General features: G+C 42.2%; 1 protein-coding gene across 5 annotated transcripts in view; it reads left to right on the forward strand.

Moving 5' to 3' along the window:
• Positions 1 to 712: 712 nt before the first annotated feature.
• LOC112253545 (girdin) overlaps positions 713 to 19880 on the forward strand; it is an 81460-nt gene continuing 62292 nt past the window's right edge. For 3 of the 5 annotated variants that reach the window (XM_042323636.1, XM_042323638.1, XM_042323639.1), the window contains exons 1-3: positions 713 to 1542; positions 1672 to 1772; positions 17133 to 17241. In XM_042323636.1, the coding sequence (XP_042179570.1) occupies positions 1480 to 1542; positions 1672 to 1772; positions 17133 to 17241 (273 nt within the window). In that variant the 5' untranslated portion in view covers positions 713 to 1479. The remainder of the gene's footprint in view (positions 1543 to 1671; positions 1773 to 17132; positions 17242 to 19880) is intronic. The other 2 variants (XM_042323640.1, XM_042323637.1) reach the window with 1 other exon arrangement.

Genomic DNA, 19880 nt, shown 5'->3' on the forward strand with positions numbered 1-19880 from the left:
GGTACAGGAACAATGGTGGACATATTGAAGCAAGTGGGGACAGTAGACTGGGATAGGGAGAGATTGAATATGTTCATGAAGTTGCATATGGTGTGCTGCTGTGCTGTCCCTAGATTTTGTTTTTGACGTTGCAGCGGGGATTTGCATGTAGTCTTACATGTTGCAGGTTATGTATGGGAACAAACCTTCGATTCATCCTCCTCATTGTGCACTTTTTGTATGATATCCACAAGGTGTCACTGAAATGCCTTCAACCATTGTCAGTTCAATGAATAATCAGTCACTGCTTGGCAGCTATTTCTTTTTACTTTCATTCCTTGTATGGACATTCTTATTGGTCTTTATGTGTTAACACAAATTATTTTTCTAGTCTTGTTTGAGATAATTTATTATATGAGTACAACCCATAACCTACATAGGCTGCACACAATGCATAGGCCTAGTGACAGACTCACTTTACCTATAATCACTGACAAAGCTGACACATAAAATGTGAATCAACCTAACATAATACATTTGAGGTTATGCCCTGATAATCTAGTCTCTATGTCTACATACAACATAGTGCATTTCATGTGGATGGGGAAATGTCCATGACAACGTCAAAGAACTAACTAGCTCATTGTTCTATCTGACAATGTGCTTGCGCCCTATTTTCTTGAGCGCATTTGATTTTTGGCGGAAGAAGACACGTCCTCTACGGGTGAACGAGGAGGCTGGAATGGAAACGGAGTCGAGGGGGGCGATACTTCGTCTAGAGCAGAGCTCCATCAGTAGACTCAAATCATCCAGTAGTAGGTTATACAGCCGTTATTCCCCTTTTCCAGCCAAGTGACTAAGTGATAGGAGAAGGACATCTCTGGCATATATATAATTGGAACAATCGTTGGCTTTATGCGGGGGAAAATGCAACCTTCAAGACTTAAAGGAACGTGATGGGAAGAGCATATCTATACAATTTTTTTTTTTTACAGAATATTCTAACTCGACGTCCATTGGAGGAAAGCAGTTAATGTTTATAGCTTTGTGCTTCGTCATCATTCAACGTTAGATTTTTGTTTCATGGACCATTTTCTATATTATTAGCCTACCAGTACAGGTCTAATGTCTTAGTTTAGCACATGATTTAGCTGTAGATAGGTCAGCTGCCTTTACAGGCACAGACTAGATGGGATTCAATGGTTCAATGTTTTTTGATGGATTCCTTGTCCTTTAGTAAGTAAGTAGGAAGACAATCTAAGGTAGCTGCTGGTCCGAGAATTGTGGATTAATTACATTTTTCAGCAAAACCAGACGTCTATGGACATTTGTTCTTCATCGGCGAAATGAGTGTATGTTGAATTAAACCAAGCACATGAACAGCGTCTAAATTAAGGTCGTGTTCAGAGGAGTGAAAACCGACGTTGAGAATATTCCCCGACAAGGAGAAATACAATTTAATTCATATTCTCTGGAATTGTTGCTGTCCACCACAAGGAAATGGGAAGCGAGGTTTTTACGCCGTTGCTGGAGCAATTTCTGCTCACGCCTTTGGTCGCCTGGGTAAGGCACCCTAATTAACTATTCTCATGGAATTTGAGTCTCCTAATTAAGCTGGGTATCAAAAATAAATGCTAAGTTAAAAGTGATTTGGTTTTGCTGACATATTTGGCGTATTGTCCTATTTTTCAGGTTAAGGCGGCTGGGCATTCATCTGGAAACGATGGCACCAAACTATCGGAATACATTGAATTAGTGGATGGCATTTATTTAAACGAGATCATGCTTGAGATGTAAGTAGTAGCGTATTTGTCTTTTATGGGTACTCTCTTCACATGAATCAATTAATGAATGGCCACGCATGCTTCTCTGATCCATTGGTCAACGTTCGCCCTGCACTGTAGGTTACAGTCGAAGCAAACACCCATGCACACATAAATGATTATTGATACAAATTCAGGACTTAAATTCAAACAATGTTTTTATTAATTCCTTAGAATGACACATTTCATTAGTGAAATATGTCAACCAACGATGCAAGGATGGGGTGTAAATCAGAATGAAATCAGTGTGAATTGTAGGTATTTTATGCAGTCAGTTCAACCACCTCGAGTTCTGTATCGATGGCTCGAGTCGGCATCAGTTTATCTTCCACTCGAGCAGTCAGTCACAAAAAATGTCAGAACGTGAAGTGTCATCTGCAGCCTACTGGAAGACTCCCTGGCGCGTGCTCTTCTTGCCTGCTAGAATTGTACGGAGGGCGGCTATTCTGCCTCAATCACACAGCCGACCCCTTGGTGAAGATTCAAAATGAGGAATCCGTCAATCTCTGCCATGATCACAGACACGCACGATAAATAAGAAGGCGGTCTCCACCCATGCTTTTGTCTGGGCTAGGTGTGCATGATACAGTGTGTCCATTTTGGCGTATTAATCCTGTACGTGTAGAATAACAATGACACCCCTAATCCAATTAACCAGTGCCTCTGACATTTATTATTGACATTATCGCCCTTTGACTTCAAAACCAGAAGGCAAACATCACATGAATTTCCTTTGTGTTATTGTCGAGCACTCTCTCCTTGCTCACTGTAAGCCTGTTACTTATCATTAACAGGTCTAAACTCTACTGTGCCAATTATCTCACAGTTGTCAGGTAGGCCTACTACAATCTGGCCTCATGCTGCCTTGGCAACACTGTCCTAGGCTCTCTAGTCTTACTGGGTTGCCAATGACCTTGCAAACCCTACTCGGTTCTGTTTCAGCAAATTTGGTGCTGTATTCATTTCCATTACCCCAGTCGTCATACTAGTAGGACTAGTTTACAATTGCCAATATATCATGTCAAAGCCTCATATTTGGAATTGTTGATTCTCAGCTCAAGAACAGTTTTCATTTTTAATTAACTGTAGTTCAGCTGTGCTTGTTGGTCAGCAGGATGTTGGGGCAGGCCAGTCATTTCATCCTAGCTTTGTGTGTGTGTGTGTGTGTGTGTGTGTGTGTGTGTGTGTAGTACATTTTTGGGCAGCTGTTGGCACTAGTCTGCCCAGCAAGACTCACACAGAGGGCACGTTGTCAGAAGCTGTTGTGAATCAGGTCTTTGTCTCAGTTTATGACGGCTACATGTTTAGTTACAACAGTTTCATCTACATTGGCTCTTTTAAATGTCATCTTTTACTGGTAAACATTTACCTTTAGCTGGATCAACTTATTTTAGTCCAGCATGTTCTGTGATTTATTTGATTGGCCCCTATCAAAATACAGTGCCTCCAGTGGTCCATTTAGTTGTATAATATAATTGTTGTGAGGGTAGATGTAGTTAATATTAACCAGGTTACTGGTTGATTTGATTCCGCTCATATGGCTTCATTCAGCCTGTTCAACAGGTCATAGCTACCAAATGTGATGACGTCTGCAATGATGCTGAATTCGGAACACATGCGGAGCAGGGAGCATTATTAACCGCCCAGAGGTTTGCAAAGCTAATGGCTTTGCCACACATGCCAACCCTCTCACTGCCTGTGTCTGTGTTGAAACTCCTGCAGAGTGCTGTTATTGTGGGCGTAATGGTAGGCATACTTGATATTGACCTGCCTGTGATCAATATAGCCTCGTAAAGGGGGGCTCAGTCTTTCCCATGAGCAGCCATTATCGAGAGAAGATTAAAACTATCCATTTAAAAATGCACTTCTACAAGGCATACAGCAATCATCCTTCTATCACAGGGCTGTGAAGACTTTTAGCTTTGCACATCTTTCTAGTAGAGGATGCATCATGTACTGCATGAAATTAACATAAAACAAGTTGTAGAGCTTGTTGTCCAAATTCTGAGTTTGCCTGACTACCATTTGAAGCATCCCTTGTTGAATAATGAATGTGTGTGATTCATCACATACTGTACACAGATTGGGTCACCAAATGATTTAAGCAGCTGTATGTATGTTATTTTGTAATAGCTCTCTCTGCAAGCTGTTGACAGGGAGGCAGGCAGACGTCAGTTGTCCAGGAAGCCCGGCTGGATAATGTAACGGCTAGTTGGAGGCACAGATGGCGTGGTGTCTCTGTTCTGCCCCTCAGTCACTACTGCCCAGCCAATTAGACCTCCCTTCAGCGACCTGTTTGGGTGAAGCACAGACTGGACAGAAAACTGTAATTTCCCTCTTCTCATCACAGTGGTAAAAAAATAATAATCTGGTTGTACATGCATAATAAATTACAATGGTTTAGGTCAACATTTGGAATAAGGTGACTGGCTGAATGTTCATAGTGTCTGCAAAGGTTGACCTCAAGGTCAAATTGTGGCCAATTCCGAGCTAGAAGCATTGAAGATAGATTTATGTATCAAGGCCATACTACATCCCCCTCATTCTGGAAGTGATATTGTTAGTATTAATATCTCCCATTTCAGTGTTCATATGCAATCACCTCAAAGTCCATGAAGCTAAGATCAATGAGACTATTGAGCATGTGTGACATAGACACGTGAATTCCACCTGAAGCCATGCAGCATTTGTAAGGAAACCACCCTACCTGTGTTCCTGAGCCCCTCTCTCAACACCTTCGTCAGGACAAAAGCACCGACCAAGCGGCCCACTCCCAACCCGACATGACCACTTAACACAGTTTAGAGGAAGATAAGATAGATAAGAAATCTGTTGAATGACAACAGTTTCATTATCTTAATCCAGATAGGATTAAAATCTCCAGCAGCCCCCCAATTCACACTCCTACATGGTTTCTTTCACCTGGAAAAACGGGTTATAAGATGCAACAGTGTCAGCACCACCACCTCTCTGCACACTGATGAACTAGACACAACACGCCTCTCTGCACACTCTCTCCCTGTGTTTTCACTGAGCAGCACGCCTCCTGCTTTTGTTCTCTCCCCTGCTTCGGTAGAAGGGGTATAATTTGTATTCTTGCTGGATGGCTGGTGTGTATCTGCTGAATTCTCCACAGCTGGGTTCTTTATCCTTGGAGATCAAATGCTTCAGTCGTAGGCTACTGACTGCCAGCCAGATATACAGCCAGCCAGATAGATAGACAGACAGATAGACAGCCATCCAGTCAGACAGAAGATGCTGCATCCTCCACCATTTATCTTGGCAGTTATTCGCCACAGATCTCCCTCTCTTCCTAGACTACTTACCATCTATGTGCCTGAACCGAGACATATCTCCCTATCTCTCTACCTATGGTTGGTGTGAACACAACAGAGCTGTTTGTTCTGTCTTTGAATGGTCACGTAAACAGGGGACATGTCTGATGTCACTAGACTATTGAGGATGTTGAGCTGTAAAAAGCCATGTGAGTCATACATGCAGGAAACAGCTGTTGTGATCTTGAAAGGCTTCGGCTTTAACCAGGCCATGCAGAGACTCACAGGAATAGGAAAGGCCCAAAGGAAATGTACAGCAATGACACAAAGCTCTCTAGAGAACAAACTATCCATTAAAGCGCTTGAAAATAAGGCCGAGCTACAGTACCTACTGCCGCCGTTCCCTCTCACTGGATTATATACCATGTATGTGCTCTCCTGTAGAGAGAGTATATTTCAGTAGATTGCCGTGATACCGGTGCTGTCTGTAAGGGGCCGAGAGCTGACAAAATAAATGCACACACGTGAACATGAAACGATGGCAAAGCACTACAGCAGCTCCATCTCTCTCTCTCTCTCTCTCTCTCTCTCTCTCTCTCTCTCTCTCTCTCTCTCTCTCTCTCTCTCTCTCTCTCTCTCTCTCTCTCTCTCTCTCTCTCTCTCTCTCTCTCTCTCTCTCTCTCTCTCTCACACACACACACACACACACTGTCATTCTGCTTCACTGTATTCCTGCCTGCATAGTACTGCATAGTCTCTGGGAATTCCGCTAGTTAGCCGTCCAAGTGGCTGAGAAGTCATCACTCCTCCTCCCCTAGTGTGGTTTTGAACTAGGTTTATATATACACCGTAAACCGGGGTATTTTGAAATACAGACAGTATCATTTTCAATACTGTTGTTGGGGGTTAAGTCACTGCTTATAACTAACTATAAGCTAAGTATAACTATAAGAAATCTAAGATGTGTGAAATTAATTATACCCAGCTCAGGGCTCCAGCTTTATTTGGTTTCCTAACTTGCTAGCTAAGTGGCTAGACGTCAAGATCAAGTTTATTGGATACAACAGAGACATGCAATCCCCGCCTGTGTCAAGATCCCTGCCCCCTAAATGGTGTGTATTTTTTGTTGAAATAGCGCCCCTTGTGTGAACTTCCTGTAATATGGTATACCCCGGTATGGTACAGTAACGGTATGAAAATCTGGGTACCGCCCAACCCTAGTTTGGACTGAGAGGCTCACTGGGCAGCCGTTCCCTGCTCTACCCTCTGCCCCCACTGACTTTGATGCAGCGTGTCAGAAGTAGGTTACTCCCCAGCGCAGCGCACGTAGGATCCCCCGGGCGGTATTGTGCTCTGCATTGACTATTGACTTGTGCTTTGACTCTCCGTTTTTCAAAGCCTATTTAATCAGTGTGGTACAGTATTTAGATTTTGTCGACCTCACAAAGGGCCCTATTCAGGCGCCTGCAGCCAGTAACACTGGGGGTGATGTTGTCCAATGAGGGGGTGGGGGGGCCTCAGCCCAAAAAAACTAAGCCGTGGCAGGATTGGGATTGTGTTTTCATGGCACATTGAATTGGCTGTGTGTTTCTGGCCCTGTGATGTATAGAGATGTGAGTTACTAAATTAGCATCCTCATTCCCCAGCTTCCTCTCTGTGCAACCAGAGCTCGGCCTGACAGGATTACAGCTCCCGCCATGCTATTTAATTAAGGGGTTAAGACGACCCCCCACAGGGTTCCTCTAGAGGGCTCTGAATGAGCGGCAGGGTCACGTGGCTAGTGCCATTCAGAGCACTGGTAAAGAGGACCCTGTCTTTCTGATTTGCAAGACTGAGGCGGCAGTGTGTGTGGGAGCACAGCTGATCAAAAGGCCTCAACACATCCGCTGTATAGACAAGTCAGTTCTCAGGGATGGTGGCTTTCATTTAAAATCATTATTGTTGTCATTTTTTATTTAGTTGAGTTCATAGTTCAATGAAGCTCCCTGGTCTCATGAATTGGGCCTTTTATTATTTTCTATGCCCTACTGCTTATCCTTATCATACACGGGATTTTAGGAAGACGCTGGAAATTTGTTTATTACATTTTGCAGTTGCTTGGCAACGGGCCTCTTTTTTCAATCATGGGAATTATGACGGAGACTCATTTAAAGACCGTTTTATCTCTAACTGAGTAGAGTGGTCTTTCGTGGAATTATCTAGAACAGAGTTAATGGTGAGGGAAGAAATTGTGTCAAGGTTAATTTGAAATCAGCCATATACACAGGAGGTTGTGTTAGACATCAATGCAAAAAGTTTGGATCGCAGATGCAGGCGTGTATTCACGTACATGCACACGAGCACACACGCATGTATACACACAACCCTGTTTACTATAGCTTTAATAACCATGCCATTAATGGGTTAAATGGCCATGCGACTAATGAGTTATTTTGTCATAAAGAATAATTGTGCCGTCCTCCAACATTGGGATTATCAGCAAAGCTTTAAGATCTCCAGACTAGACCAGTAGATCAGTGCAGCGCTGCATTGTCGCACCATCAGATGGGCTTCAGTGAGAAAGGTGGTCAGAGGAGAGTATCCAGAGACATCTGACCAGTGAAGGAGGCCTGCATGTCTGAATCTCTCAGCTCGTAAACCATGTTGGTCCAAAACCTTTGGTTGATGATCATCAAAGCACAGGTCTGAACTGACAGGCGGTAGAGGAGAGACTCAGAAATTGGGTCAACTTTGATGGTTTGTTCGGTCATATGGTCTGTGAAGAAAGATGAGATTACAGTATATTCCTATGCTTATGTCTTGTTAGTGTTCAATCGTTCAATTCCACTTTATTGAATTTCAGGTACACTACATGTGGACACCTGCTCGTCGAACATCTCATTCCCAAATCATGGGCATTAATATGGAGTTGGTCACACTTTTGCTACTATAACAGCCTCCCCTCTTCTGGGAAGGCTTTCCACTCACTTCCATTCAGCCACACGAGCATTAGTGAGGTCGGGCACTGATGTTGGGCGATTAGGCCTGGCTCGCAGTTGGCGTTCTAATTCTTCCCAAGGGTGTTCGATGGGGTTGAGGTCAGGGCTCTGCTCAGGCCAGTCAAGTTCTTCCACACCGAACTTGACAAACCATTTCTGTATGGACCTCGCTTGGTGCATGGGGGCATTGTCATGCTAAAACAGGAAAGGGCCTTCCCTAAACTGTTGCCACAAAGTTGGAAGCACAGAATCATCTAGAATGTCATTGTATGCTGTAGCGTTAAGTAGGGTTGCACATTTTGAGGAAAATTTAGAGGTGGAAACTTTCCGTCGGAATTAACGGGAATATATGGGAATTAACGGAAATATATGCAAATTAATATTAATACCATTTAAATGTAATGTTTTTTGCATTGGATATATTTACCATAACATATGGAGACAGAAACATAAACATTTTACCTTGTCATAAGTAGACATAATTTAAAATGATTAAATCCTTCCAATAGAAATTTTAAAAACAATTTAGTTATGTTGAATTTTAATTAGAGTTGACTCTTCACATGGGATGATTTCACTGAACAACAAAAGAAAGGGAATGTTGAATGATCCGCAATGATCCATCGCATCTCCCAAAAATGTTTTCAACATACATCTGTAAAATTATAGTCTAGAAACTAAAGCTTTGGTTGTCCTCCTCTCAGGCTTATATGTCTTCTCCCTGGACCTCCTCGATGTCCACCTCTTGAACATCAGACTCTGAGGCCTCATCTTCACTGTCACTTTCCAACCTTGTTGAGGATGGCCCGTTGTCAGGCTCAAAAAGCCTTTTATGGCCACCAATTCTTCAACCCTTGTATCGGTCAGCCTGTTGTGTGCTTTGGTGTGTGTGTTGCCAAACTAGAACCAGTTGCGCTCTGAGGCAGCTGATGTTGGTGGGATTTGGAGGATGATGGAGACAATAGGGGAAAGAGCCTCAGATCCACAAAGTCCCTTCCACCAGGTGGCTGATGAGATATGTTGGCACGACTGCCATATTGCATCTCCATCCCAAAGCCCTTGCTTGGAAGTGTACTTTGTCAGACTGCCAAGAACCTTGCCCTCATCCAGGCCAAGGTGGCGAGACACGGTAGTGATGACACCATAGGCCTTGTTGATCTCTGCACCAGACAGGATGCTCTTGCCAGCATACTTGGGGTCCAAAGTGTACACTGCGGGCTTCAGGCAGAAGTCTTCACGCTTTCTGATATATTTCAGAACTGCAGTTACCTCTGCTTGGAGCAACAGTGAAGTGGGCAGGGCAGTACGGATTTCTTCTTACATATGCAAGCAGTCTGAACATCAGACAGGATTGCATTGTCTCCCTCAATCTGTGAAATGGCTACTGCTATAGGTTTCAGGCTGCTTACCACTCCCTCCCAAAATACATCATCCAGGAGAACCCTCTTGATGAAGCTGTCCATATTGGAAGACTGTAATATGGCCATTTCTTGGAGAGACTCCTTCCCCTCCAGGAGGCTCTCTTGTAGAGTATCCATTGTTTTCAGTGCCATCATGTCCTTGAGGAGCAGATTTAATGCATGAGCAGCACAGCCAGTGGGTGTGATGTGAGGGTAGGACTCCTCTACTTTAGATCAAGCAGCCTTCATGTTCGCAGCATTTTCTCTAACCAGTGGAAATTCCTCCTGTGGTCCAAGGTCATTGATGACTGCCTTCAGCTCATCTGCAATGCAGAGACCGTTGTGTCTGTTGTCCCTTGTGTCTGTGCTCTTGTAGAATACTGGTTGAGGGGTGGAGATGATGTAGTTAATTATTCCTTGCCCACGAACATTCGACCACCCATCAGAGATTATTGCAATACAGTCTGGTTTCTCTATGATTTGCTTGACCTTCACTTGAACTCTGTTGAACTCTGCATCCAGCAAAATAGTAGATAAAGCATGTCTGGTTGGAGGGGTGTATGCTGGGCAAAGAACATTCAGAAATACATTCCGATAATAATTAATCGGCACATGTATTTATATATATATATATATATATATATATATATATATATATTTGTAATAATGACCATTACAACAATACTGAATGAACACTTATATTTTAACTTAATATAATACATAAATAAAATCAATTTAGTCTCAAATAAATAATGAAACATGTTCAAATTGGTTTAAATAATGCAAAAACACAGTGTTAGAGAAGAAAGTAAAAGTGCAATATGTGCCATGTAAAAAAGCTAACGTTTAAGTTCCTTGCTCAGAACATGAGAACACCATATTTCATTCTGGTGGTTCCTTTTAACATGAGTCTTCAATATTCCCAGTTAAGAGGTTTTAGGTTGTAGTTTATTATAGGAATTAAAGGACTATTTCTCTCTATACCATTTGTATTTCATATACCTTTGACTATTGGATGTTCTTATAGGCACTATAGTATTGCCAGCCTAATCTCAGGAGTTGATAGGCTTGAAGTCATAAACAGCTCTGTGCTTCAAGCATTGCAAAGAGCTGCAGTCAAATGCAGGAAAGTGCTGTTTGAATGAATGTTTACGAGCCTGCTGCAGACTACCACCGCTCACTCAGACTGCTCTATCAAATATCAAATCATAGACTTAATTATAATATAATAAATATACAGAAATACGAGCCTTAGGTCATTAATATGGTCAAATCTGGAAACTATCATTTCGAAAACAAAACGTTTATTCTTTCAGTGAAATACGGAACCGTTCCGTATTTTATCGAACGGGTGGCAACCCTAAGTCTAAATATTGCTGTTACATTGCACAAACTTCAATGTTACGTCATAATTATGTACAATTCTGTCAAATTAATGAAGGTCTTTGTTAGGAAGAAATGGTCTTCACACAGTTCGCAACGAGCCAGGCGGCCCAAACTGCTGTATATACCCTGACTCTGCTTGCTTAGAACGCAAGGGAAGTGACACAATTTCCCTAGTTAATATTGCCTGCTAACATGAATTTCTTTGAATTAAATATGCAGGTTTTAAGAAATATACTTGTGTATTGATTTTAAGAAAGACATTGATGTTTATGGTTAGGTACATTGGTGCAACAATTGTGCTTTTTTCGCGAATGCGCTTTTGTTAAATCATCACCCGTTTGGCGAAGTTGGCTGGGACTCGATAATAAATTAACAGTCACCGCATTGATTATATGCAATGCAGGATAAGCTAGTTAAACTAGTAATATCCTCAACCATGTGTTGTTAACTAGTGATTATGTTAAGATTGATTGTTTTTTATAAGATAAGTTTAATGCTAGCTAGCAACTTATCTTGGCTCCTTGCTGCACTCGTGTAACAGGTGGTTAGTCTGCCACACAGTCTCCTCGTGGATTGCAATGTAATTGGCCATAATCGCCGTCCAAAAATGCAGATGACCAATTGTTATGAAAACTTGAAATCGTCCCTAATTAATCAGCCATGCCGATTAATCGGTCGACCTCTACTTCCAATGCACATTGCCTGTGAGCATCAGAGGTGAACCAGTTGCATACACAGCTTGAGCAAGACATTCATCAGCATTTCTCTGACAACGTTCCTCCATTGAGTCAAAAAACCTTCTGATTCTTCACATATGATTTGACTATCGATAAGGTGTCAGAGGTTGCTTGTTGTGAGCGCTGAGGGAACTTTATGAACTTGGCCAGATGATTCTGCATCTTTGTTGCATTCTTCACATATGATTTGACACAGTATTTGCAAATGTACACAGCTTTTCATTAGCTGCAGTGAATTGTCTCCACACATCAGATAGTGCCCATGGCATTTTCCTGTAAAGTTTAGAAAACAATCAGTTAAAACAAATTACAGATAAATAGTTAAGCGGTTAGATTAACCAATCCTTTGTAAGACAAATGTTTTAAAATGGAACATGTATGGAAATGGCATGTTCCGTGAATGAATTAACACTCAGTTAGCAGGCTCAAGCAAGCTAAAACCCACATGGTAGCAAAAACCTACTAGCAGAAATTGTTAACAAGTTAGAAATTATTTAAACACACTTTGTTGTAGGCTACTATTTACAAGTTAACAACAAATCATGTATGTCATAAAATATATTCACCCCACCCAGTATTGTAATCAAAACTTAACAGAAAGCATGTAGTCCTTGGCTCAGACAGTGTAGTGGTGTGGGGCTCAATTGCGTCTCATTAGTGTGCACGATCTTGAGAATCTTTTATTTTTTCCCTTTTAATTTTTTAAAATTTTACCACATTTTTTCCTCCTCAATTTCGTGGTATCCAATTGGTAGTAGTCACAGTCTTGTCTCATCGCTACAACCTCTGTACGGACCTGGGAGAGGCGAAGGTCGAGAGCCATGCGTCCTCTGAAACACAACCCAACCAAGCCGCACTGCTTCTTGACACAATGCACATCCTACACGGAAGCCAGCCGCACCAATGTGTCGGAGGAAACACCGTACACCTGGCGACCTGGTCAGCGTGCACTGCCCGGCCCGCCACAGGAGTCGCTAGTGCGCGATGAGACAAGGACATCCCTGCCGGCCAAACCCTCCCTAACCCGGACGACGCTGGGCCAATTGTGCCCCGTCGCAGAGAACGCGTTTCCACAGCTCTAGAGTCCAATGGCGGCGAGCTTTACACCACTCCAGCCGACGCTTGGCATTGCGCATGATGATCTTAGGCTTGTGTGAGGCTGCTCAGCCATGGAAACCAATTTCATGGATCTCCCGACAAACAGTTATTGTGCTGACGTTGCTTCCAGAGGCAGTTTGGAACTCGATAGTGAGTGTTGCAACTGAGGACAGACAATTATTACGAGCTTCAGCACTCAGCGGTCCTGTTCTGAAAGCTGATGTTGCCCACCACTTTGCAACGTTTCCACTTCACAATAACAGGACTTAGAGTTGACTGGGGCAGCTCTTGTAGGGCAGTAATTTCAAAAACGGACTTGTTGGAAAGGTGGCATCCTATGACGGTGCCACGTTGAAAGCCACTGTGCTCTTCAGTAAGGCCATTCTACTGCCAATGTTTGTCTATGGAGATTGCATGGCTGTGTGCTCAATGTTATACACCTGTCAGCAACAGTTGTGGTTGAATAGCGTAATCCACTAATTTGAAATGTTTTCCACATACCTTTGTGTGTATATATAGTGTAGCTACACAATGAATACCTCAAATTGTGCTATCTAGTCGTTTTAAAAACAATGTCACAAAATTATTTAGAATGCATGATTGAATACTAAGCTGTTGATTTATTTAAAGGGTAGGTAGCAAAATTGTTACCACATGTAACTTATGGATTTGCATTAGTATATGCATCAAAAGTCCCAATGCGAAGTTACACCTCTATTTTTAAAGTTATTATTAAAAAAACTATTAGAATTCCGAACAATACCAAAGCCATGTCGGAAAATGTTTTACGGAAGACCTGGCAAGCCAGCCTATTCCCTAGAATTTCAACTCCCAACAAAAATAACGTCAAACATATAACATGACTACTGGTTTCAATGTCATTTTCAGCCAATTTACAAGCAAATACTTTATGAATTTGTTACAAATCTGCTTGCAAGGTTGCTAACCAACCAGCCTGCTAACGTTAGCCCTGCTAGCCTGCTAACATTACATTAGCACTGTGTGAGTCAGCCAGTTGCTATCAACACCTAGCGTACAGGCACATTATAGTAAACCAGTGTTTTGGAAATACATAATGCCATCTAACCAGTTATCAGATAATGTTATCAGTATAGGCAGTTATCTTAGCCAGTAAGCCAGCCAGCTAAAGTTTGTTATTTTAGCTAGCCTAGCTAGCGTACCACCACGGTCGACATAGCTAAGTAGTAAGCCAGAGAACAACTAGTCTAGCACAGGCAGGAACGCACAGAACACAACAACAAGTAGAGAGAGCAGAGACTTACCGATTGACGGCTGAGTTAGCTACCAAAGAAGAGCAAAGGAGAGGCTTTCAGAGGGAGAGGCCATTTCACCAGCCGAGGGAGATTCGGCTAATTCAATAGCGATATAGTGAGGTAAATCCACATTGAATTTACTCGGTTTATATCCATCACTGCTGACACTCGCAACCACTACCAAATGTACAGGAGAAGAGGAGATGCAGTTTTTCGCATTCATTTATGTGGTTTCTTCTTTGTGGATGTGCATAGTAGTTCACTAATGCCAACCCTTGGTTTGGAATGTAATTATATGCTAGCATGGCTAGTATCTAACATTAGCCAGCTGGAACTAGCTAGGTAGCACCGGTTCTCCATATGACGTTGAGAAATAGTGCATTGTGGGTAGTTTTACAAGATATCCGGAAATAAGTTAATTAATATGTATAAACGCTAAAACATAACTATGTTTGTAGTTATAGATAAGCAGATCTTGACTACAACTAAATTACTAAGTCTTTGACCACACTGTTACTTTGGAGAGTAAAAACTCATGCTTCCTACCCTTTAAATGTAATGCATTCCTCACACATTCAGCTAGCAAGGAAAAAACGGACTGCCCTGAAGTGTGTGGCATTTTAAAAAAAATTGGCCATGTGCGTTGAGGACAGTATCAGAACCATACCCATGTAAAAGCTTAGTATATTGGAAACCAACTAAGTAAAGGTGTTACTGTTAACTTCACTCTCGAGGGATTTTGATACCCTAATTATGATGAAGTTGAGTTATTCACTATGAAAGATCAGTATCTTATTGTGGGTGTGAAACGTGCCAGTGTGTTTGGAATGTCTGTTGTTAACGCAGGTTGACACTCCTGATAACATCAGCAGTCACACTGCTAGCCTTAGGGGAACTGAACTTGACTGAACTAGAACGCTGAATTGGAGGTCGCCCGATTAATCGGAATGGCCGATTAATTAGGGCCGATTTCAAGGTTTCATAACAATCGGAAATCGGTATTTTTGGGCGCCGATGTTTTATATTAAGTTAAAATAAGTGTTAATTCAATATTGTTGTAATTGTCATTATTAAAAATGTTTTAAAAAGCGGCCGATTAATCGGCATCCGGTTTTTTGGGCCCCCCAATAATCGGTATCGGTGTTGAAAAATCATAATCGGCCGACCTCTACGCTGAATCCCTCTGAGTCTCACACTTGCCTCAAAGTAATAAGTTAAGTTGTTTTTGCAGCAAACTGTCACAGACTAACAACACAGTTAAGACCTAGCTCTGTCAGTACTGGGGTCCTCAACCTAACCATGAGAAATGATGTCAATGTTAAAACACTAGCTAGGTTTCCATCCAATTGGCAACACATTTTCATGCGAACATTCTCAAATCTGCATATAAACCATATGCACATTTTCCCAACAGAGATGTTTCCATTAAATTGACTTGTGTGATAATGTACGGCACATAAAAATACATGTGTTTTGTGGGGGATTATATAGCGAGTGTGCCTACTCTGGTATTTGCATGTGCGGTCTAGCTGGCTGAAGTGCATGTAAAACCTACATGATGAAATTATTATGGACAAAAGAGTGAGTTTAACATTTTTTTTTTTTTACGGCAGCCAAGCATCGATTTATCATGTAACCAGAATAAGACCCTCAATGGTTATTGGAAAGGAGCATCAAGCTCATCAACTTGCCCTTTTCCCATCCTGTGAAGTTCATCATCATTTATTTAATCTGTAGCCTAATAAACTGAGTCGTAGTGGGAGGACCACACGCCATCGCGTGACTTCAGGTTTACTTCGATATGATGGTTATTATATCAATATTTACCCATAAAAGCCTTTCTTCCACCGATTTAAAAAAAGAAGAAGTTTATTGCATAATTAATTTTACCTACACATAATGATCCCACATTGTCAACATTTGTAAAGTTTACCGAAAAATTTTCCGGTTCCATGAGGCCTGTCATGACATTTGTTTTATCCGACATGTACAATGAACAACAAATATGAACGCAACATGTAAAGTGTTGGTCCCATGTTTCATGAGCTGAAATAAAAATCCCAGAAATGTTCCATATGCACAAAAAGATTATTTCTCTCAAAAGTTGTGCACAAATTTGTTTACATCCCTGTTAGTGAGCATTTCTAATTTGCCAAGATAATCCATCCACCTGACAGGTGTGGCATATTAAGAAACTGATTAAAAAGCATTATCATTACACAGGTGCACCTTGTGCTGGGGGCAGAAGGCTACTCTAAAATGTGCAGTTTTGTCACACAACACAATGCTACAAATGTCTCAAGTTTTGAGGGAGCATGCAATTGGCATGCTGACTGCCGAAGTGTCCACCAGAACTGTTCATTTCTCTACAATAAGCCGCCTCCAACGTAATTTTAGAGAATTTGGCAGTGCTTCCAACCAGCTTCACAACTGCAGACCACGTGTATGGCGTTGTGTGGACGAGCGGTTTGCTGATGTCAATGTTGTGAACAGAGTGCCTAATGGTGGCAGTGGGGTTATGTTATGGGCAGGCATAAGCTACGGACAAGAAACAAAATTGCATTTTATCGATGACAATTTGAATGCATAGAGATAGCGTGACGAGATCCTGAGGCCCATTGCCGTGCCATTCATCTGCGACCATCACCTCATATTTCAGCATGATAATGCATGGCCACATGTCGCAAGGATCTGTACACAATTCCTGGAAGCTGAAAATGTCCCAGTACTTCTATGGCCTGAATACTCACTGGACATGTCACCCATTGGGCATGTTTGGGATGCTCTGGATGGACGTGTATGAAGGAGATGTGGCAAATGGTGGTCACACCAGATACTGACTGGTTTTCTGATCCACGCCCCTACCTTCCTTTTAAGGTATTCGTGACCAACAGATGCATATCTGTATTCCCAGTCATGTGAAATCGATAGATTAGAAACCTAATTTATTTATTCTAATTGACTGATTTACTTCTATGAATTTTTGAAATTGTTGCTTGTTGCATTTTCAATTTTTGTTCAGTATACTTGCAAAAAAAAGGTTGGATGGCAACCTGGTTACTGACTCACTTATCACAGTATTGCTAATGCAGCATTTGACTGAGTGACAGACAGCACAATTTACAGTTCCAAATGGATTTGTCTCATCTCTGCTGTTATTCTCATCTGTTTCTTCCCCATAGAAATCCTAAAGCCACTGTTCAAAGAACCAACAAGAAAGTGAACAATGACTCAACACTGCGCATACAAAACCTCTCCATCCTGATCCGACAGATCAAGTCCTATTACCAGGTGAGTGTACAGTGAACCCTGAAGCTCTAATGGAAAAATGATAGAGTGCATCTGGTGCTGAGGTCTGGTTCGTTGTGCTGAGCTGTTGAAACCATGTGTCTCCTAGCTATTTGGGATCAATGACGTATTTGTCTCTGAGGTTTGTCAGCAAGACAAGTTTCAGTGGAGACTGCCTTGGACGTACGTACACACACACACACACACACACACACACACACACACACACACACACACTTACATTTAAACTACTCTATAAACACACACACACATTGGAAAATAAGTATAAACACACATATTTGAAGATGTCTGTGGTTGGTGTGATGTGGGACAGGGACCTCCATCCAGATGTCACAGAGGATTCTATAAATGGACGGGAGCTGCATTCAGACAGTCAAAGGTTTAGAACTGAAACACTGATGTGGGTCTCACGCTTTCACTAATGAAGATCCGGGATGTATTTTGGCTTCAGTTTTGTGAAGGCTCCGAACAGTATTAAAATGGACACAAAATTAGGAGTTACTTCCCCACTATAGTAACTTTAAAAGCTGTCTGCCTGTAGTGTCTCGGTTTTGCTGCTCAGCTGAGGTTTTTACTGCATTAGATCATATCATGTTCTTGCATGTGAGAGTAATCTCAGAGCACAGTTAATCATTTCCATTCTGCTCAAGTAATGAGAGACTTCCAATTAATCTGATGGACAGAGGGAAGGGGGGGCTTCCTGCTGACGATCTGGTATATGCCATGATTGCAGAGGGGAGGGGCTTTGGTCTTAATATCCTACATGTATTTTTTATTTAACCTTTTTACGCCAAGGAACTTCAAACTTTCCACCTTCTCCACTGCTGTCCGGTCGATGTGGATAGGGGGGTGCTCCCTCTGCTGTTTCCTGAAGTCCACGATCATCTCCTTTGTTTTGTTGATGTTGAGTGAGAGGAAAGTCAGTTAAGAACAAATTCTTATTTACAGTGAAGGCCTACCCTTGCCAATCCCTAACCTGACGACGCTGGGCCAATTTTGCGAATTCAGCTGTGATTTTGCTCCCAATCACAGCTGGTTGTGATACAACCTGGAATTGAACCAGGGTCGGTAGTGATACCTCTAGCATGGAAAGCTTATCTAGCAGTCAGCACATCTGTCCAGCAGCTTTTTGCCAACCTCGCAGTCAAGAGGGAACACACTTAGTACTTCACATAGAGGGCAACAAAGAATTTCAGCCATGATAATTTGGTGTTTCTGCTGAAGGCGTTGCTGCTGGAAGAGATAATTGGTCGTCTCAGTGTGTCTTGGCACTCTGAATGATGATCAGGTAGTACGAGATCCAGCATGCACAACATAAACTGCTGGAATGCTTGGAGTTGAAGGTATGGGAGTTATCAAGCATCACAGTCTCAGTGAAGAGAGGATTTCCCACGACTTAAGTCTCTGTCATTGGTCTTTCTATAATCATCTGCAGCTCAGCAAGTCTCATAGCAGCAACTGAAATACAATCTAATTTTATTCATCACATGCTTCGTAAAGGACATGTGTGAACTAAGAGTGAAATGCTTACTACGTAGTCTCATTCCAATAAGCCCAATGCTCATCATCAAATGTTATTGGTCACATGCACCGAACACAGCAGGTGTAGACTTTACACTGAAATGCTTACTTACGGGCTCATTTCCACCAGTCCAGAGTTAAAAGGTAAGACAAATATTTGCTAAATACCATATTGAAGAGTAGGATGATGGCCAAGGCTCTGGTCAAAGCTTGGTTAACAGTCCTACTTGGGTAGAAAGAATGTCCATTACCTTGGATCATCCAATATAAACATCCCTTGAACATCTCATTGAAACAGGGCCATTGTTTATCGACAGGTCATTAGCCTTGAGAAAGCCCTGCTAGGCCCTCTCAAAATGTCTTTCAAAATGATCTGTCACAGAGCCAAGAGCCTTAATAAGACCCTTAGTAGCCGCATGTAATCTGGAAGCAGTAGCCTCAAGCACAACGAAACAATAAATGTGTTGTGCTTCTAGGGTGGGTGTCATCAGTCTTTTCCTGGCCCTCCCTGCCTTTGTGTTAACCTCATGATTCATTATATATATATTCAGCCCGGTGTCCATTAGAAGCCCCCACCGTTCCTCCTGCCCGTTTCTAGCAAGTCTCTCAATGGTCGTTGAGAGGCTTTAGCTCCCACAATCAACTACCCAGTTAACTGGAAACGCCTTGGCATTTTCCCTTTGTGTGGACAACATTTTCCCTTTGTGTGGCGTTGTTTTGGTGTTGGAGTAGACATGAGCAGAGCCTTGTCAGTTTGAGATCCACTTGATTACTACCTCATTCACTTTCATCAAGGGTTGAGATTGGATGGATGGCTGGCCTTTGGTGTGGATGACAACAGTTGTTGACTAGTAGATCAGAGTGGGCCAGCTGGCAGCAAACACTGCTTGTCTTTTTCTGGTGTCACTTTTTTCGCTGATTAGGGAACACCAGTAATCGCTCCGCTGAAACAAGAACAGCTCAGTCTTACGATCTTGAATGATATGTTTAGAAGCAGAGTGCAAAGACATTCAGAAGCAGAGTGCAAAGACATTCGCTCAGATTAAAGGTCAATTGCCGGTCAACAGACCCCTTGACATTTTAGTGAGGCCTTGGCTTGA

Source organism: Oncorhynchus tshawytscha, linkage group LG06, assembly GCF_018296145.1.
Source record: "Oncorhynchus tshawytscha isolate Ot180627B linkage group LG06, Otsh_v2.0, whole genome shotgun sequence".
In the NCBI taxonomy this organism is placed as follows: Eukaryota; Metazoa; Chordata; class Actinopteri; order Salmoniformes; family Salmonidae; genus Oncorhynchus; species Oncorhynchus tshawytscha.